The sequence below is a fragment of the Lepidochelys kempii genome, chromosome 7, assembly GCF_965140265.1.
Source record: "Lepidochelys kempii isolate rLepKem1 chromosome 7, rLepKem1.hap2, whole genome shotgun sequence".
Lineage (NCBI taxonomy): Eukaryota > Metazoa > Chordata > Testudines > Cheloniidae > Lepidochelys > Lepidochelys kempii.
In genome coordinates, this window is record NC_133262.1 from 31,624,223 (window position 1) to 31,644,765 (window position 20,543).

At 50.7% G+C, this 20,543-nt stretch overlaps 3 protein-coding genes across 8 annotated transcripts in view; 2 read left to right on the forward strand and 1 right to left on the reverse strand.

The window, feature by feature from the left end:
* Positions 1 to 1,968: 1,968 nt before the first annotated feature.
* LGALS12 (galectin 12) overlaps positions 1,969 to 20,543 on the reverse strand; it is a 78,052-nt gene continuing 59,477 nt past the window's right edge. Inside the window, exon 12 of the transcript XR_012159826.1 lies at positions 1,969 to 2,347. The gene's annotated coding sequence lies outside the window, so the exon portion shown is untranslated. The remainder of the gene's footprint in view (positions 2,348 to 20,543) is intronic.
* Positions 2,331 to 12,592, forward strand: LOC140914315 (phospholipase A and acyltransferase 2-like). Of its 6 annotated transcripts, XM_073351827.1 has the most exons (6): positions 2,331 to 2,433; positions 7,007 to 7,066; positions 8,720 to 8,888; positions 9,671 to 9,939; positions 10,554 to 10,702; positions 12,117 to 12,592. In XM_073351827.1, the coding sequence occupies exons 2-5, from the start codon at positions 7,052 to 7,054 to the stop codon at positions 10,665 to 10,667; spliced, it is 567 nt and encodes a 188-aa protein (XP_073207928.1). In that variant the 5' UTR covers positions 2,331 to 2,433; positions 7,007 to 7,051; the 3' UTR covers positions 10,668 to 10,702; positions 12,117 to 12,592. The 6 variants fall into 6 exon arrangements, with proteins under 6 accessions (XP_073207928.1, XP_073207926.1, XP_073207931.1 ...); XM_073351825.1 differs by having other exon boundaries at positions 10,554 to 12,592; XM_073351830.1 differs by having other exon boundaries at positions 9,671 to 9,849; positions 10,554 to 12,592.
* On the forward strand, positions 18,287 to 20,183 carry LOC140915168 (phospholipase A and acyltransferase 3-like). Its single transcript, XM_073354745.1, has 3 exons — positions 18,287 to 18,437; positions 19,047 to 19,315; positions 20,085 to 20,183. The coding sequence occupies exons 1-3, from the start codon at positions 18,287 to 18,289 to the stop codon at positions 20,181 to 20,183; spliced, it is 519 nt and encodes a 172-aa protein (XP_073210846.1).

Genomic DNA, 20,543 nt, shown 5'->3' on the forward strand with positions numbered 1-20,543 from the left:
TTCTGGGACCTTCCCACCTCGTAGGGTCCTAGAGCCTGGGCTCCAGCCCAAATATCTACATCACAGTTAAACAGCCCCTTAGCCCAAGCCCGGTGAGCAGAAGTCAGCTGGCATGGTTAGTCTTAGCAGCTCAGCTTCAGCCAGTCCCACCCACAGCCCGTCAGCAGAAACAACAAGCACCTCCTAGCACCTGAAACACTGCCATCTCTTCCTGCTCCATACGTGGTCTAACCACTAGAGGGAGGCAATGAGCCAAAGGACTTTAGCCAGAGTGCTGCTGTGTTACATGGGGTGAACAGACTGGGGTTTGTATCGACACATGCCAGCTCTGTGATTTGCAATCAATTAAAACAACACAATCACCTCCTCCAATTTTACTCCTGGGGGAGTTCGGTGCCAAAAAAATAAAAATTCTGAAAAATGCAGCAAATTTTATTTATCAAAACAACACTATATAATCATGCCAGTTTCAATTGCTTTGGTAATTTATTTCAAAATACCTGTCAGCAAGTATGTCTGTAAACAATACAGTGACACACAAACATTCCCCCAGGAGTAGAGTTAAAGAAACCCCCATGACAACCCAGTTCCTGCTTCTCTGCTCCCCCCGCAAAACCCAGCCATGGCCCCCCAGCCCAGACACTCACATCCCTTTTCCCCGCAGAGGCCAGCTGCGGTTCCCCACCCCCCCTCCAATTCAGAAGGAGAAACAGCCTGATGTTGGGTCCTGAGCTTGCAAGAAGTTTCCTGTGCACTGCCGCCTCCTTCCTTCAGGGCCTGCTGGGAACTGCGGCTGCTGGAAACTCTCCAGTTGCCTCCCCCTCCCCTTTATTCTATTTGCCAGCTGGGCTCTGCCAGGTCCAGCGGCCCCTAGTGGCGGACAAAATCTCTGCATCCCATTTCTGGGGGGGGGAAAGGAAATTCTGCATGCTCAATATTAATTTCTGCAAAATTCTGCACTGCGCAGTGGTGCAGAATTCTCCCAGAAGTATCCAATGGGAATTGTACCAGCGACCACTGGGGCTAAAAGTTGCAACAGGGGATCTAAAATGGGAACTTTGGCATCAAATACCAATGCTCCTGCTCCACCCCCTTCCTCCACACCTGTAAAGTATGGCTGTGTGGGTAGGAGCTCCCGATCATGCTTCAAACATATTCAGGATGCAACTGAACACTGTAGCTTAGCCTTGTGCTAGTTGCAGACACCTTCTTAAGTGCTGACCTAGGCCCATGATATCAGAGCATCTCATGCTCGCTAACATGCAACTTGATGGCCTTTTTCCTGTTTGTCTGGAATGCGATAACTTGAGAATGACACATCAGCTCAGTTCCAGGCATTCCACACAAGTCCCCGAAGACCCAACCATTGGTAATGGCCAGGTTGGCTTTGGCTCAGTGCTGATAGAGGACTATAATATCATGTATGGTATGGGGGAAGTGAATAGGCAGTGCTATTTACTCCTTTACAGAACACTACAACTGGGGTCACCAATGACATTAATAGGCAGTAGGTTTAAAACAAAGGAAAGTACTTCTTTACACAATGGATAGTCAACCAGTGGAACTCATTGCCAGGGGATTTTGAGAAGACCAAAACTATAACTGAGTTCAAAAGAGTATTAGATAAGTTCATGGAAGATAGCCATTGGTGGACCTATTAGCCAAGATGGTCAGGGATGCAACCCCATGGTCTGAGGGTCCTTAAACCTCCAACCACCAGAAGCTGGGACTTGATAATTGCCCTGCTCTGTTCCTGCCCTCTGAAGCATTTGGCACTGTCCACTGTCAAAGAAAGAATACTGGGCTAGATGGGCAACTGGTGTGATCCAGCATGACTGATGTTCTTATGAAGTGTAAGCATAGAGGTGGATGTTCCTGCTACTCCATGTGAAATCAGACTTGCCCCATCTGTTGATTAAAATTCTGGTATCCTTCTCAAGGCTACTCACCAGCTCAAACTTTATAGATTGGAGGGCAGAAGATATGGGTACAGGGCATTGTGGGAATGCTAGTGGAGGACTATTCAGATTTGATACCTGGTGCCTGCCCCTCCAACACATCCACATTGAAGAGTGGGGCAGGTATAGGGTAGGCCTCAGCTGACCCAAGCACGTACCCATATCCCTCAGGTGAGCTAGTTTGCTCAACATCTACTTGCCCCGAGCATGCACTTCAGGGGTTTGAGTGTGGACAACAGGTGGGTTTGGGCACAACTTCAATTCGGACACAGGTAGAGTTAGCAGCATATACGTACGTGACCTTCCCATGGGCTGGAATCCAAGCTCTGCATATCCAACCCACGTGGTATTTCCCTTAGATAAATCCAGTGGCAGAATGAAACTGAAAGCTGACAAGAGGGTGTGGAAAGCACAGTCAGGAAAGCCAAGGACCTCCGATTCCGACCTCCAGATGCAAGAGACATCTGTCATCCCTGTAAGTACTGGAGGGTCTAAAGCAAGGTACTGCAAGAGGGTCTAAAGCAAGCAAGTGATACAGCTCCAGGGGTGGGGGGGAGTTAACACAGGATGGCCAATCCTGGGAACTGTTTGTCCAGCAGCTCTGGGGCAGTTCTATCTGTTCTAGTTCTATTTTTTTCTCCTGTAGCAGCTGTGCTTGAGCACCTGTTTCGGCTCAGGGGTGCTGGACCTGCCAGGGTGCCAGGGTGATACAAAGCAAACAGCCATGGGAAAGTGGCAGCAGCCCCGAGCTTGGCTCATGCATCTCAGGAAGATTGCACAGTGCAGGGAGGCCAGGCTTACACCCAGGGTTAGAGTTGCTGGACTGTCTCGCCCTCACCAGCAGCAAAGGGACACAGGACTGGAAAGGATGAGTGTCTGAGCATGCACACGCAATGTGGGCTTCTTGTGGCATGCAGGGCTCAGACTGGGATTGCACGCAGCGATGTAGTGCATTGTCACCTCTCTCCACTTGCTGTCTTGTTCGCCAAAATCTTGTCTTTCATAAAAAAGGAAGTCGCCTGGTGTCCTGGTTGAGAAACAAACCTAAATATATATGGACTGAGTGTAACTGACGCAGCGACACCTGCTTGAATCTGCGGAGAGTCTGAGCCAATTGCTCTGAGAGGGGGGAATTGAGTGTAGCTAGGAGTGTATGGGCTGAATGCTGGCACTGCTGAGTGACATCTCGTCTGCCACTGGTCAGGTTTGGGAACATGGAGTCGCTTTGTCTTTAAGTCCAATCAGCCTGGCTATGGGATTTCACACGGTGGCCCCATCCAGGGGTCTTCATTGGAATTAAGCCAGGGATGAGGCCTGGCAAGTCAGAAAGGAGGTGGCATGAAATAGGAGTATGCACAAGGGATCATCCTTTTATTAGCCTCTAAACTCCAGGGCTGCTCAACTCCAGCCAGTTCCATGTCAGGGCTCCTGGGTTCTATTTGGCTTCCGGGAGGGAGTGTGAGTTTCATGGCTAGAGCAAACCATGGCATCAGGACACCTGGGTTCTACTCTTCGTCTCACAGAGGGGAGTGGTGTCTAGTGCTTAGAGTGGGGGACAGTGTCAGAGCTCCTGGATTCTATTCCTAGCTCTGGATGGGGAGTGGGGTTTAGTACGTTGGGGAGGTGGGAGGAACTGAGAGTCAGAATTGCTGGGTTCCATCCCCTTCTTGTGGGCCAGAGCATGGGAGACTGGGGAACCATGACTGCTGGGTTCAATGCCCAGCTCTGCAACTGTTTCCCTTTTCTGACCACAAATCCCCAAACAGCAGAATCTTAAAGCATATTCCCCTGGGGATCTGAGATGCACCGTCTCAGAGCTGAGTTTGCCCTTTTCTATGGGTCTTCTCCCTTCCCCTCCAAGTCAGCAGCAATAGCTGGGCTAGCTGCTCTTTCCATGGCAGGGCTGCGGTCACCTGATCCCTCCCCCAGACTGTCCTGCCCATGTGCCCTGCAGCGTGAACTCTAGCGAGTAACGGGGCTGTCTGTGGCTCTGACACCCATCTGCAACCTCTTACGCTCATTAAAGAGGAGCGCTCCTCTCTCGGCCCCCTGCCCCACAAGGCAGGCTGAGGATCCAGGACCCCGCCACCAGGCCAAGACGATCATGCCTCTTTCCTCTGTAAGTACTGGCTGCAAAAAGAGCCCCAAGAACCGTCAGTCAAACCTTTTAGCTCAGCTGATCTCTGCAGCTGTTTGTCTGTCCCAGCTGGGTCATGCCTGTCCTAGTATCACTCTCTCATTTGTGGGGTGGGTTCAACGGGGGCAGGGCGTCTGATTACTGGGTCCCCCATGAAGGTCAGCTCTTGGCATGTGTCCTTGAGTTAAATATAGTCTTGGCTAGGCTGGCTGGCAGGAAGAGGAGGTCCTGTTACATTGCATCTGGACTCATTTCCTCTCAATGGAGTGAAATCAGGGAATATCACCCTTCCTCAATTACAGTGCCGCACTCTACCCTCACAAACCAGCTGCAGAGCAAGAGGGATTTGGTTGCTTAGTTGCCAGTCATTCAGACCGCTTGATCTGCGGGAATCTCTTAAATTCTGGGCTGATTTGCTCAACACTGTTACAACAGATAGCAGGCGTATCCTGCAGTGGGTGGTATGAGGCAGACAGACCTTGGGAGCTCATCTGGTGTTGGCTGGAAAATGTTGTGGTTTCTTTTTCCGTCATAGAAAGTTTTTGATGAAATATCAAGCTTTTTTAAATCAAAACTGGCTGAAAATTGAATATTTTTGGGCAGAAACTATGTATTTTTAGCCAAACACTGAATAATTTTGGCCAGAAAACGAACAGTTTTGAATAGGGTGACCATATGTCCCGTTTTGACCGGGACAGTCCTTTTTTTAAGCCCTGTCCCGGCTTAAAAGTTGGCAAGAGCAAACGGGACAAATGCGCAGTTTTGCCAAAAAAGTGGGGTGTGACCCCCAAGTAGGGTGTGGAGGAACGTGAGGGGTGGAGGGGGGAGCAAGTGGCACAGTCAGCCCTGCATGGGAGAGAGGGCTCAGAGGAGCAGCGCGGGCTGAGCCAACTGCGCACGGGCGGGCAGCAGAGGGGGCTCAGGCCAGTCCCGCACGTGCGGGGGAGAGGAGGGGCTCGGGCCGGCCCCATGTAGTGTCCCATTTTCCCCTTGGGAAAATATGGTCACCCTAGTTATGAATCAAAATTGCCAGAAACTGATTTTTGGCCTCAAACTGACAAAATATGAATATGTAAATCATATATTTTCAGTCAGAAACTACCAAAAGTTGAATATTTTTGGCTGAAAACTGCATATTTTTGGCCAAACCAGAGATTTTTTCAGCCAAAACTGATGAAACCAAAACAGTTTCACTTTTTCACAGAAATAAAATCACTTTTTGGTCTTTTGTAGGAAATATGATTTTTAAAAATGAAAACTTGAAGATGAACATTTCTTTCCATGAACATTTTTGTTATGTCAAAACCCCAATTTTCCTTTGAAAAAAACGTTTTGATGGAAAATATATCCCTGGCTCCTATTCCGAGTGGTGAAGGAAAATCCCAATTTTTGAGCCAATCTCATAATATCTCTTGCAGCTGCACTCCTGAGTTTGAACATGCAGGGTTGTGGCAATACTGTAACATTTCTGTTTTAAAATACATTTATATGATTTCTGGCTATTTCCCCTTGCAACACCCTAAACATTTCCTCTCTGTGATGGGGTTCCTGGGGTATAGCCTGGCCTGTGGGACTGCTGAGCCCTCTGTCCCTCCAACCTGGGGTATCCTCACACACTGTGATGCTGTATCAAGTTACAAATCTCTGGCAGGTACTGCACCTATACAGCCATCCACAGACAGAGACACATCCAACAGAGTTACATGAATGCTTCTCCCGGCCACTCATGTACCCTCAATAGGGAGGTTCCAGCCAATTCCCACCAGCTCCCCAGCCTTGTACCCCAGAATTGTACCGTCCTGCCCTGGTCAGAAGCCTGACCAGTATAAATTCATTACCCAGTCCACCCACCCCACTCCCATAATAGCAGAATAGCCTTTGTAAACTGAGCTGAGATTTCCCAAGCACTTCAACCAAAACACAGTTTTAGGTAAAATAGAAAACATATTTGTTAACTATAGAAAGATCAATTTTAAGTGCTTATAAGTAGCAAGCATAGAGATCAAAGTTGGTTCCCTAAGAAATAAAATAAATTCACAGTCTAAGATCTATAAACTAAACAGGATTTGAATCAAGCAGTGTCTCACCCTGATAGATGGTACAAACATGTCACAGAGCATCAATACAAAGGCTGGAACTCTCCGCCAGCCTGGGACCACCCTCCCCAGTTCAAAGTCTTTGTCCCCCAGACCTTTCTTCCAGATGGTGAATTGGGGGGTGAGTGAGGCCAAGCCACTATGTCACTTCCCCTCTTTAGAGTTTCTTCCAGCTTGCTGGAAAGATCTATGGTTGTGACATGGGTGTCCGCCCCCATTGGTCAAGCATTCTCCATCCTCTACGTGTTCTCTCTGAGAAATCTCCATTGTATACAGCTCCTGGGATAGTGGATTCTCTTTAATGGGCCATCAGCACATCTGGCTATTCCATTGTTGTACCTGAAAGGCTGGTTGGGGGTATTCCCAACCTCACAACACAACACACATAGCAAAACTTCATAACTGCACATACAAGGATAACACATACAATCCAACAGGATAGTAATGTTCAACAGATCAAGACCTTTAACATGATACCTCACAAGACATACTTTGTGCAAAACATATCAATTATATGACAGGGGTGAGTATGGGGATCACAGGGTGTGGCTTTGAGGTTCAGAGTGCCACGGTCTCCTTCCTTGATGATACTTATGGCAATGAATCTGCCTCACGTCTGGTCTACTTTTAGCTTGTCTTTTCCAGCAATGAGCTAAACAGGTTCCCCAGGAACCACAACAATCTGGTGTCCATTCATGCTACTTAGATGCGATGCAAACACTTACGTTTCTTTTATCAGTTTCTGAGGATCTACATAGGTGACACATTTGAATTAGTCAAGGGGAAACTGAAATCCTAATTTCTTTAAAATACAGAAACTCTGAGAAAATAAGCCATTCTGCTTCTGAAGCTCAACGAAAATGCCACTTAAAGGGGTAAGTACTAACTGAAATGGTTTGTATACCAGAATAACTTGCATTGGGCTTGTCCTTTATTCATAGATTCATAGAACCATAGATTCCAAGACCAGAAGGGACCATTATTCTATGATTATGATAATCTAGTCTGACCTCCTGTCTAACAAAGGCCAGCAAACTCCCCCAAAATTATTCCTAGAGCAGAGCTTTTAGAAAAAACATCCAATCTTGAATTCAGAATTGTCAGTCATGGAGAATCCACCATGACCCTAGGTAAGTTGTTCCAATACTTAATTACTCTCACTGTTAAGAAGGAACATTTCGACTTCGACAAATTGCCATTTGCTGATGGAAAAACATTGCATAGAATCATAGAATCATGGAACTGGAAGGGACCTCGAGGGTCCAGTCCCCTGCATTCAAGACAGGACTAAGTATTATCTATACCATCCCTGACAGGTGTTTGTCCAACCTGCTCTTAAAAATCCCCAATGATGGAGTTTTCACAACCTCCCTAGGCAATTTATTCCAGGAAGTTTTTAGTTTTTAGTTAGGAAGTTTTTCCTAATGTCCAACCTAAACCACTCTTGCTGCAATTTAAGCACGTTTCTTCTTGTCCTATCCTCAGAGGTTAAGAAGAACAATTTTTCTCCCTCCACCTTGTAACAACCTTTTATGTACTTGAAAACTGTTATCATGTCCCCACTCAGTCTTCTCTTCTCCAGACTAAACAAACCCAATATTTCCAATCTTCCCTTATAGGTCATGTTTTCTAGAGCTTTAATAATTTTTGTCGCTCTTCTCTGGTCTTTCTCCAATTTATCCACATCTTTCCTGAAATGTGGTACCCAGGACTGGACACAATACTCCAGAAGAGGCCTAATCAGCACAGAGTAGAGCGGAAGAATTACTTCTTGTGTCTTGCTTACAATACTCCTGCTAATACATCCCAGAATGATGTTTGTGCTTTTTTTGCAACAATGTTACACTGTTGACTCATATTTAAAACTGATTTTTTTGGCCCCAAACTGACAAAATCTGAATATTTAAATCACATATTTTCAGTCAAAAACTACCAAAAGTTGAATATTTTTGGCTGAAAACTGCATATTTTTGGCCAAAATAGAGATTTTTTTCAGACAAAACTGATGAAACCAAAACAGTTTTACCTTTTCACTGAAATAAAATCACTTTTTGGTCTTTTGTAGGAAATATGATTTTAAAAAATGAAAACGGATCTTTTCCATGAACATTTTTTGTTATGTCAATACCCCAATTTTCCTTTTGAAAAAAATGTTCTGATAGAAAATTTCCCCCTGGCTCTTATTCTCAGCGGCAAAGGAAAATCCCGACCAAGCTCCCAACCCCTGCATAACCAGAAGAGGGTACAACCTCAGGTCTGCCCTGAGATTCCAGGCCCAGCATGCCATAGACCTTAGTGATGCATGAACAAATAGCCCATCTGGAGACCCTGCCCCAGGTGCCTCCTAGTGGTAGGGAGAAGTGCCCCTCATAACCCACATGCTTGAGCCAAATTGCTTCTCCAGCTTCTCTTAGACACCCAGCCTCTGAACCACTCACCCTTCTGCCCATTTTAGTGGCTAACCCCTCTCTCTGGTTAATTGCACCATCTTCATTGTACATTACACACCTCCCCCGTATCTGTTCCAGAATCTGTTACAGCTGCAATCTGGACCAGCTGGGTTCCTTAGCTCCAGGGGCAGAAGCTGGTGCTTTGGGCTCTGGTGTTTACCAGGTCAATCCCCTCTAGCAGTTGGATCAGCCACCCTGCTATGTTCTCAAAGTCTCTGCGGTGAGGGATTCCGTGGCGGAGAGGTAGGTAGGTAGGTTTGCTCCTCCCCCTCCCACTAGTCATGCTGATTTTGCTCCAACAGGAGGAACCGAAGCCTGGGGACCTGATTGAGATTTCCCGCTTTGGATACTGGCACTGGGCCCTCTACGTGGGCTACGGACATGTCATCCACTTAGCGCCCCCCAGTAAGCACCCTGCCTGGCTCTGTCAGTGTGTGTGTTTGTCGGTGGGGAAAGAGTGAATAGAGGGTGCTGATATAAGGCTATGCCCAGGGCCAGGGCCAGGTTGTTGGTATTGGGGATTGAACCTGGGACCTCTAGGTCTAAGATCATTAAGCCATCAGGGCTTGAGCTCATATAGATGGTATATTGCTTTAATATCCTCTTTCTTGTATGTTACACTTTGTTCCCACTGCTAAGACTAAACACTACTTTGGTGTAAGTCAGTGTCTGGTCACTGCGCACACCACAGGTCATAGGGGCCCAAAGGGAAGAACTGCAGGTGCCAAACCCAGTTGGACCTGCAGAGTAGGCAGGGCTGATCAACAGGATGCCATAGCCCAGGGCTCTGTTTAAGAGTAGGAGAATCATATATGACTCCACCCCCAGAGAGGTAAAGGCACGAGGCCTGACACCTGAGAGGGTACACTGGGGACAAAGGTACAGCCAGCCCTGTAGCTGGGACACGTGCCCTGCTTGGCTTGGTCTAAGACACATCCCAAGTGATGGAGACTCCAGGGAGGGATGGAAATCTCAAAGTCCATCCAGATCTGTTAGCACACGGTCCATGTGTCTGTCCTGGATCCCCAGGTGAGTTTGCCGAAACTGGATTCTCCAGTCTGATGTCCGTGGTGGCTGATAAAGCCATGGTGAGAAAGGAACCCCTCTGGGCGGTGGTGAAAGGCGATGACTACCGGGTCAACAACAAGCATGACGGGAAGCTGCCCCGGCGGACTGTGGACCAGATTATCCAGGAGGCAGAGTCTCTGGTGGGGAAGACGATGCCATACAGTGTCACCAGCAAGAACTGCGAGCACTTCGTCACCAAGCTGCGCTATGGTGTGGCCAGGAGTGACCAGGTGGGGGGCGGAGTGGGCCCAGCTGTGTGTGTGTGTTTGTGTACGTGTGTACACACACATGCCATGTGAAGCCCTGCTATGTGTGCACCTGTAACCCACACGCCTCCTGGGTGTGGTGTTCTGTCCTATCTAGTGCCACTGAGACCACTTAGAGATTAATGAGTCTGCTCTCCAGCCTTAGCTAAGGGCCAGTTGGATTTTAGCTCATGCAGTAGAGGCTCATGCACTAAGCTCCAGAGGTCCCAGGTTTGAGCTCACCTACCAGGGGTCTGTCGGTGTTGCACACAGACCCCGTCCGAGATAGGGGCCCTGTCGTGCTGGGCTTTGTACAGACACACAGCAAGAGACAATCCCTGTCCTGATGAGTTTACAATCCAGCTAGACAAAGGATGGGAAGGGAGGCCCAGAGCAGGGAAGGGACTTGCCCAGGGCCAGGAGTAGAGCCTGGAATAGAACAAAGGGGACCAGAGTTAAGCTGCCTCCAGTGAACTGTGGAGGCCGGATGCTCTAAAATGGACTTTAACTCAGCGTGGTTCTTGTGCCATTTATTGCTGTGTTTAAAACCCCCTGGGTGATCCGGGGCCTCCTGACCAGGTTTTGTCTGTGCTTTGCAGGTCCGAGATGCCATGGTTGCAGGGGCAGTGGGGATCGTGGGCGTAGGAGCCCTTGTAGCGGTTGCTACATTCATTGGCACATTGCTCTCTGACAACAAGCAGGAGGATGAATAATGCAAACATCGGCCTGGGCCAAAGACCCGAGCAAGGTCAATGGGAGCTGATCTTTACTGGAGCTGGTTTAGCTTCTCACCTGCTTTCTCCTTTGGCATCACTGCCCTTGGGAGTTTGTTCTAATGGTTAATCACTTGCATTGTGAAACACTGGTGCCTTATTTCTAACTGGAATGTGTCTGGCTTTAACTTCCAGCCACTGGGTCTTCTCCTGCCTTTCTCTGCTAGGTTAAAGAGCCCATTAGTACCCAGGATTTTCTCCCCGTGAAGGTACTTATACATGTAACCCTTCTGCCCGTCAGAGTTGGCAGCAACAAGGGCCGGGTTCAATATCTAGGGGATCCATTCGAATAACACAATGCAAACCGGCTCGAGCCCCCACCCAGTGACCTGGGACAAATATATACCACCCCCGCTGGGCGCCTCCAAGAGGCAATACTTCCCCTCTCGCAAGCACATAGTCTGAGTGTAGCAAAAGCTTTTTAATAACAGAGAGAAACAATGTGGCATTATGTTGGGGAAACACCACCAACCGGATTCATAACACAACCCATGAGCAAAAACAACCCCACCCCAAGCAAATTGGGGTATGCCCTTTTCCCTTTGGTTCTTGAGTCCAGCAACCCCAAATCACCCAAAGTCCCAAAAGTCCAATGCCCCAAAAGTCTCTGTCCCTGGTCAGGGCAGCCCCAGAGTTCGAAAGTTTATCTGTGGAGCTTTACCTCCCAACCTGGGTGGAAATGGGACGGGGGTAAGAGGCACCTTACGTGATCTGAAGCTGACCGCCCCATAGCAGCGCTCCGCTCCGCCAGCCGCCCCACGAACTCCTTCACTCAGCTGTGCTCCGCTCTGCCAGCCGCCCCACGAACTCCTTCGCTCAGCTGCTCTCCGCTCTGCCAGCCGCCCCACAAACTCCTTCACTCAGCTCCACGGCCCACAAGCAGCTCCTGCCATCCACAAACTGCTCCGCGTCAAACTGCTTCACCAACCATCCCGCAAGGCACTCCAGCCGTCCCGCAAACTGCTCCACAATATATCTTCAGGCTCCCCCACTACTTAACACAACATTCAGTGATTTCAGCTCTTAGGTGAATTCAGCTTGTAGCAGGGGAGCCCCAGTGCTGGTGCACTGTCAGCCCAAAATGAGCTCAGCAGCCTATAACTAGACTTCTAATGAAATCAAAATTAGCTCTGATATTCCACAGTGGAGAGAGGAGGAAGTGCAATTAGCATGTAAGGCCCTCACCAAGGGGCCCATGCCACCAAGTATTAATACTTGTCCCCAGCCTCTCTCTCTATTCACACAGTTTTGGAACCCATGACCCTTGCCTAGCGAGTGCTACTTAGTTGATGGTGAATCCCTCCATCATAACAAAAGGCCACATACAGTTCCAAGCACAGTTCCCATAATCAGGGTAATAACAATTTATTCTTTCTGCCCCAATAACAGAGACACTGGGGATCCCACAGCAGCCAAAGTGACCATTTGGGCAGCTATGGTCTCATTCTAGGCGTGGTGGGTGTGCCCATGCAAATGAGATCGGCCCCTGAAGTTCTTTTCCACAACTTGCCACACCTCACCACCAGATGTCAGGGTGGAGCTCATCCTGACACTGCTTACATCCAAAGTAATCAAGTCACCTCTCAACTGAAGCTAAACTGATTGAACTCTTTAAAGCTCTCCCTGGCAGGCATTTTTTCCAGCCCTCAAATCATTTTTGTGGCTCTTCTCTGCACCCTCTCCAATTTAGCAACATGAATGTTACAGCAACTAGTGTTTTCGGACAGCTGGGACATTCTTGGTGAGTGTGTGTATAAATCTAGCCAGCGAGATTCTGCAGCAGATCTACAAGCTTGCATCAGCATTAACATATTGTATGGGTCACGCTGAACCACATGTTGTTAAAGAAATAAAAGCATTGCTCACATGCCTGACACTTGGGTACAACCGCTCTCTGAAGGCGTTAGACACAAATGTGTTTAGCAAACACTCCCAAGGCCTATTCTACACTCAGGAGAAGCCCCAGATCAGCAATATTGTCTTGTGATATTTGTTGCTTTTCTTCAAGCCCCAGCTCCTGGAGTCATGTGAGTTTGAGGGAATCTCAGCTTACAAAAGGTTTCTAGACCTCCCTTGTGTAGAGAAGGGCTTGAACCACGAACACCATGGCACCAGATGGCAAACACAAAGAACCCCAATAGTTGTACTTGTTAAAAATAATTCACACCTCTCCTGATCTTGGGTGAGGGGAGCTGACTCCATGGTTTTGACTGTGATGATTTGGGGCTGGCAATACTAGAACTCCCATCAGCATAATTACTGCAAACTCCAGTTAGTTCCCTGATTGCTCAGTCAGGGCCCTTCCTGCGCATGCTCCTGAGCTCTGTCATACTGAGGGGAGGCCCCAGCCGGGGCCCCAATCAAGCAAATTCTTTAAGTGCATGTGTAACTTTAAGCATCCAAGAAGTACCATTAACTAGCTGGACATGGATCAGACCCACTGCCCTAGCAAAGGAATGCCCCATAGCCCATTTCCCAACCCACTGAGCCAGCCAGTCCCCCCACCCTAGCACTGGACTGGAGCTGCCACCGCTGAGCAAGGAAAAACCCCGTATCCCATTCCCCAAATCCCTGAGCCAACCAGTCTACCCAATGTCAGGCTGGATTGGAGCTGGCGCCCTCTAGAGAAGAAAGGGCCCAGATCCCATTCTCTACCCCCCTGAGCTAGCCAGTTCCCCACCCTGGGGCCCGATTGGACCCACTAGCATTTGACCCACCCACAGCCTGGGCCACTCTGAAACTGGAGCCCGCATGTAAGGTCAGTATCTCACTTTCAGTTCCCTTAGCTGATTCTTTTCTGAAATAATGTGGCTTGTTAGAATTTGAGCAGAAAATGTCAATTGGCCGAATCATCAGCTACGGAAGGAAAATACACTCCAGGCCCTGGTCCCTGGTGAGGCAGGCAGCCAGTCTCCCAGCCTCATGCTGGACTGGAGCTGGTGCACCCTAGAGGGGAAAGGCCCCGTCCTCCATTTCCTGCCTCCCAAGCCAGCCAAGCCCCTTGATGAGGCAGGTTTGCAGCTGGTGCCCCTATCACAGATCCAGTGGAGTTCCCCTCCCTGGCCACTCTCCAGGCTGCCCTGGGGGAATCCCCAGCCTCTGGATCCCTAGAAATTTTAAGCTTCCCTGGGTCTCAGCAGGCTGCAGCCATGTTTCCTCCCTTTGCTGCTGTGGCAATTGCCTGGGCCCCAACCCGCAGTCTGTCACCCCTTCACAGAAACAGAGCCCCTCAGCCCACCTGCCTTAGGCCCCCACCTCCAGTGCTGACCCCAAGACACCCCAATTGCTTAATCACACCTCTCCCAGACTCCCACCAAAGGTGTGCGCCTTCCAGCTCCCCATGAACTCCCTCCGGGGCTCAGGGTAGGTGTAGCGCATAAAACAGACACTCTGCACACAGTTCTGCGACACTGCTGCTCCTTCCTTATGCACACGAGAGAGACACAGATCCACACAAAAATAATAACTCCTCCACGCATGTCCCGTCCCTTGTGAGTGCGGGGGCCACCTGCCTTCAGGTAGGCATGGTCCCCCTGCCTCAGGTTCCCTCCCCTTAAGCCTGTGAAAAATCAATGGGCAAAAAGCAAACAGTGCAACTCCTGCCCTTTATCATTTTCTAGTCTCTGGTCAGGTGACTTCCTGGGAAACCTCAACAGGGGACTCCCAACAGCAAGATCTGGGATGATGACAACCAGTTCATTGTTTAGAGCGCCTCCTCTCTCAATAGCGGAGGGTCCAGATTTAACGACCTCCATTGTTAGGCCTTCCCCACCCCCCACCCCCACTGGAATTTTGGTCCAACCTGGAGGTGAGAGGCCAGCAAGGAAGGCAAAGGGGCCGCACCTTCCACATGGAGTTTGCCACTTGGGAAGGCTATGTTCAGAGAGCTCAGAATCTCACCCAGGATCCCTCCGTTGTACAGACAGATTCCCGAAATTGTCACAGCATGGCACAGACACTCAATGTAGATGCAAGTGGGGGATTGGTCCCGCTATTGTGGGAAACTTTCCTGACTATACGCTCCCCAAGTGAAATGGGCTAGCGAAAGGATCTGAGTCCTCACTCCCACTCCCCCAGAGGCCTGCCTGACCTCGAGGGCTCCCCTTCCACTTTCCTGTGTGGCAGAGTCCTCGTAACCCCGACAAGGCTGGGCCCAGGATTCCTGTGGGGCTCAACCCCCAACCTTGTTGTGGTCACTTAGGGCAGGGTCTAGGGTGTCCTCACTCCAGGGTGGTCTCTCCGCACTGGTCGCTTCCCTGACCCGCTGATCATTACATACAGTTCAAAACTAATACAAATTAGTAAAGAGCAACCAATGGAAAAAGCAAGGGAAAAATGGGACAGGCGAAAGGAAAACCCATCCCCCCGCCATGTGGCACAGGGACACCACAAACAGCTGTCTCTGGAACGTAAGGGCCATTCACAGCCTGTCCCTCACATGTCCCAGGCCCCTGCCCAGGCCCTGGCTGTGCTGCAGGGGTGCAGTGGGTCAGTCACTTGCTCTGGTGGTGGCCACACGCCCTCTGGCGCTAGGTGGCAGGACCCTTCTTCCCCCGTCAATCCCCCCTGCTGTCACTGTTATGATCCCCCCTCCCAGTCCGGCCTGCAAGACCTTCTGGCTGGGGACGTGTCCCTGCGCTGGGCCCATTGCCCAGGGTCCCCCCTTGCTCTCCCCAGCTGCTCACCACACCCGGCTCCAGCCCCAGCACGGCTGCCACTACACCTGCGCGGCTCCACCCTGCTCTCTCCTTAGCTCGCCCCTCTGGCCAGGCAGCTCCCGCTCACTCAGAGGATGGGACCCCCGCCCCGGTCTCCTGACTCCCTATTGGCCTGCCTGCCCTGTCAATCAGACTGACCTGGAGCATTGGCCTCTCCCCATTGCCCCTGGGGACTGTCAGTCTCAGGGTCCTGATTTCCCATCGACCCTTCCCCTTTCTTTCGGTACTGGGAGCTGGCCAGCCAAAACCCCAACTAAGTTTTAGTAAAGGGCCAACAGTCCCCTTCCACAGAGGCTGGGAGAGCAGGATGAGCAGACACAATACTTAGCACAGACACATGGAACTGAGATCATGACCCCCATCGTGCCAGCTGCTACACAGATCCCCACCTGAGATTGGGGCCCTGTTGTGCTGTGGGCACTGCACAGACATCAACCAAGATCGGGGTCCCTGTTGGGCCAGGCACTGCACAGACGCACACAGAGGCTATGCTCTGAGGACCTTACAATCTAAATGCACGAGACAGCCAGAGGAAGGATTATTTTGTAACGGGACCACTCAGCACAACAAAAATAAGTCTGCTCACAGAGCTGCAAGCCAGGAACTGGCTGCTTTGGTTAACTACAGCCAGGGGAGGAAAACACCCACCCACTCAGACAGGAGGAAGGGAGAGATGGAGCATGTCTCTATAGCCCATAGGACTCTGGGTAACCCAGTTAATACAGGGTTAACTTTACTACAACTTATTATCTCCGTTTTGCCATTGGAGACACAGGCAAGGGGGGGCCTGTGATTCTCATAAGGATTCAATAGCTTTCTAAATTAGAATGCAAGTATTTCAAGGCTTTTCAAATGAGGCAACAATTCCAGTGGGTAATTTCTTGACGCTCCTTTGAACATCTCAGTTTAAGGCCTGCGCACCTCACAGATGTTGTACCAGCATCAGTGTGGCTGTTAGGGATGATATTGTTAACAATACTGGTACAACCGCTAGTGTGCATGCAATTAGACCAGTATAAAGGTGCCTCATTCTGTATAGATTACTGCCCTGCAGGAAGAGGACTAAGGAAGCAGGGAGGCAGTGTGGCCTAGTGGATAGTGCAGTGGCCTGGAACACAGGTGGCCAGGATTCCTGGCTGTGCCACTAACCTGTTGGGTGACCTTGGGCAAGCCGCTTCCTCGCTCTGTGCCTCAGATTCCAAATCTGTAAAATGGGGGTAATTCTGCAGAACTGCTTTGAATGCCAAGTGTTACAGAAGAGCTAGGTAGCTCTCTGCTACAGGTCTAAAGCGCCTCTGTAAATGCTGTACAGAATAAACCGTTCACTCACCAGACCACTGGGGAAATCCCCCACCAGGGTGGGCAGCGGTTACCTGGTAACCAGAGATGGAGCACACAACCCCCTGTGATGTCATGATAAGTCCTCCACATCCCCCTCCCCAACAGACAGTGTTACATTAACCCACTACAGGGAAGGCGTGAGCGCCTCCTACAGGTAGTTAGTGGTGGACAATCCAAGGACGGAGGGGGTGTATAGCTGAGAAGGAGGATGGGCCAGTGGGACCGAGGTGTCCTGAGCTTTGATCCCATCTCCTGCTGTAGTGCTGGGTAATTGCTTTGGCCCTGGGTTTTCTATGAGAGGCAGCGTGGTCTGTTGGGCGGGCAGGGGGAAGTGATACAAGGAAGCATTCAAAGCCACATAACAGAGCCAGGAATAACTCCCGGTATCCTGAGCCTGAGTCCAGCACCCTAGCCACTGGGCCCACCTGCTTCTGCTGTCTTGGGGGTTGTTATCAATATGGCACATGCCTTTGTTTTAGCTATGCCAATAGGAAGCCCACAATGCGACCAAGATGAATGATGAGACGCGAAATAATTCCACCTCCTGCATCAGGGTGAAGATCCCCTCCGTCCACGTAAGTGCAGCCACATGCCCAGCCACACTCATGACTTTTGCTCATGATCCGGATAACGCTGAGCCCTGAAGTCAGTGACACTTTCTGGGTCCTGTGCCCTCTAGTGCCTTCTGCAATATTTGAGCCACAAAAAGCCACCCAGGGAGAGCCACCCCTCCCCCCACCTAGCTCCACAAATAAACAGGGTTATGGTTCCCTTGAGCTTAGGTTTCATGGGGTCAAATCCAACCTGCCAGCATCCCATTAAAGAGCCTTAATATGTCACCAAGCAATGTCTGCAGGGATGGTGCTCTTCATGATCACCCCCACTCCCCAATATTATCTGGCCCTATCAAGGAAACCTCAGTTACAAGCCAACAGCAAGATCTGGGATGAGAATGGAAGCTGTGGGGAAATTAGGCACATGGGACTGTTATCAGAGAACGGTGGAGTGACTCTGCTTAAATCAATGGGGTTAGGGCCAGATTCTGCTCTCAGTGCCCCTGGGGTAGATCCAGAGTCACCCACTGACTGCAATGGGGGTCCAGGCTGGATTCTGATCTCAGCTCCCCCTGGGGTTCATCTGGAGTCACCCACTCACTGCAATGGAGTCAGTCCCGGATTCTGATCTCACTTATGTCTGGTGTAAATCCAGAGTAACTCCAGTGAATTTAACAGGGCTGGGGCCAGCTTCTGATCTCCTGCACTCTAGTCCAATCTAGCATAATCCCATTGAATTATGAGGCTGGGGCTAGATCTTGCTTTCATTTATCCTGGTCTAAACCTGGAATAACTCCAGATTGATAGCAATAGAGTAAGAGTCAGCAACTTATCCCACTGGAAACCCATGGCATCACTCCAGATTGATAGCACATTCCAGCCCTCCGTATTCATGTGTTCTTGCTGATGCAACTTTCCCCTTTGGAGAGCCCTTTCCTATGTGGCCATGATTCACCATGGGTCTCTAATGGGATCCCCATATCTCCTCTCCGAGGTGGAACTCAAACCCGGTGACCTGATTGAGATCTTCCGCTCATGCTACCAGCACTGGGCAATCTACGTCGGTGATGGCAAAGTCGTTCACCTGGCTCCTCCTTGTAAGTGCCCCCCTCCCTAAAGGGGAGGTGTCTTTTGCTGGAGGCTGAAGGTGGGTCCCGGCCATGGGAGTGCCTTAGGGGTTTCTATCTGCAGAGGAGCCAGTGCTCTGTGCAGGATTTGGGGATCCCATGCCATGGGAGCTGCAGCCCTTATGTGCCTTGGAGGCCAGCTGCATGAACGTTCAGCAGTACTGACTGCCATACAGCAGAGTGTAGTACTGCCTACTGGCACTGGGGGGAGCTGGAACAGCTACAGCCCTGAAGAGTGTGGTTGGGCTCGCTGCCACTGGGGGACTCAGTGCTCCAGCCTCCGGAGGCTGCACTACCCCTGGCTGTCCCCTGCTGGTGCGGAAGGGGACTGCAGGCAGCACAGGGTGGAGGTGCAGAGCAGAGATTGGCTGTATGCAAAGCTGCCTGCTGCCTCTGCTCCTGCAGCCACAGGAAGGTGTGGTTGGGTGGGGAATGCCCACGTATCAGCCACTGTTCCCAGCCTCCAGGGATGCGAGGAGACCTCTGGGGAGATGCAATTTCCCCCAGGCACCATGGAATCTCCCTGCGTCATACCCAGCTCAGTGCCGACTCAACGGATCTCGCTCTCCCCCACCCAAGGTGAGCACCCCACGGACGGCGTTGCCAGCGTCCTGGCTGCCCTGTCCGACAGAGCCTATGTGAAGAAGGACTGGCTGGAGGACGTGGTGCGCAAGGACCGCTACCGGGTGAACAACAAGCACGACGAGACTCACCACCCGCTGCCAATCTCCAAGATCGTCCGGCGGGCCCAGGAGCTGGTGGGGCGCGAGATGCCCTACAACCTGACCAGCCACAACTGTGAGCACTTCGTCATGGAGCTGCGCTATGGCGTGGCCATGAGCGACCAGGTGGGTGTGAGAGGGACAGGGCCTCACACCAGCATGGTGACCGTGACCCATGGATCGAACCTGGCCCCCCCCAGACCTAAGCGCCTGAGCCTCCTGGGACAGCAGCTGGTCCTTAGGGGTGAATGAGACTCAGCCCTCCCAGGAATGTCATTGCCTTGCAGCGTGGCTGATGTACTGCAGGGTACAGTTCCGCCTGTTGCCCCAGGATCTCCTCAAGTAGCTGCAGCCCCCTGTGTGACCACTATCAATGCCCCACTCTCCCCCAGCACGAATTACTATTTGGTATTTGTTTTGTGGTGGCGCTTAGGAACCCCGCTCACTGACCAGGACCCCATTGCAATAGACTCTGTACAAACCCAGTCAAACCCAGCGTCGGACCCCCTGCAAAACGAATCCAGCAAGTTCCCTTCCCCTGAAATGATTGCACGACCAGAGCATGTCAGCGGCTACCTCTGTTCCCCTGCCTTGGTGCCTCTTCACAGCCCCAGCAGGCTGCTGCTGCCTCCTTTCCTTTAAGTATTACAGCTCTGCGTTAGTAGCAAGAGGCTGTAGGGGCAGGCGGGGGAGAGCGGGATTCATGCCCCTAGGACGGAAGATCTTGACCTATCCTGTGGCCTCCCTGGACGGAGCTTTTGCAGCAGGTGCTGCTTGACGTCTCATGGGCTGGCCGGACGTCTCAGCCTTCCTTTCCACCTCGCTTGCCTCAAGCCTGTAAATGACCCCACATGGGAACCCCCGTGTCTGATGGGCACTTTGTTCTGTTCTGCAGGTCACAGAAGCAATAGCCATGGGCACTGTGGGGGTGATGGGAGTGGCGGCGGCTGTGATCAGATCCATGGCTCAGAGACGCAAGCATCGGAAGGAGTAGCAGCAGATGGAGGGAGAGGGGTTCGTACCTGCACTGGCTTGGGGCGATTAACCCAGCTCTCATCCTTTATCATCAGATTGTTTTCAGTGCAAGATGAAAGGTAAATGAGATTTCGTGAACAAAGCTGCCCCATAGCTGACACCCAATTGTATCCCAATAAACTCATCTTGAGACCCTGCGTCTTGCTGTCTGGGCTGAAAACATACAGTAATGTGGCTCATAGCTTGGTCACCTTGTGCTGTGGTTTCCCATCTTCTCTCCCATGCTAAGCCGGGTTGGGCTGGCTCAGTGTATTCACGAATGATCTCCTGGGAAATTGCACTGATTCAACAGGGGACGCTCTGAGTGAGGTGCTCCCTT

Coding starts and splice junctions, on each gene's coding strand:
- LOC140914315 (XM_073351825.1), top strand. Junction 8,889..9,670: donor ATTCCGTGGCGGAGAGGTAG/GTAGGTAGGTTT, acceptor CTGGATCCCCAG/GTGAGTTTGCCGAAACTGGA. Junction 9,940..10,553: donor GTGTGGCCAGGAGTGACCAG/GTGGGGGGCGGA, acceptor TGTGCTTTGCAG/GTCCGAGATGCCATGGTTGC.
- LOC140915168 (XM_073354745.1), top strand. CDS start 18,287: ATGATTCACCATGGGTCTCTAATGGGATCCCCATATCTCCTCTCCGAG. Junction 18,438..19,046: donor CGTTCACCTGGCTCCTCCTT/GTAAGTGCCCCC, acceptor CCCCCACCCAAG/GTGAGCACCCCACGGACGGC. Junction 19,316..20,084: donor GCGTGGCCATGAGCGACCAG/GTGGGTGTGAGA, acceptor TCTGTTCTGCAG/GTCACAGAAGCAATAGCCAT.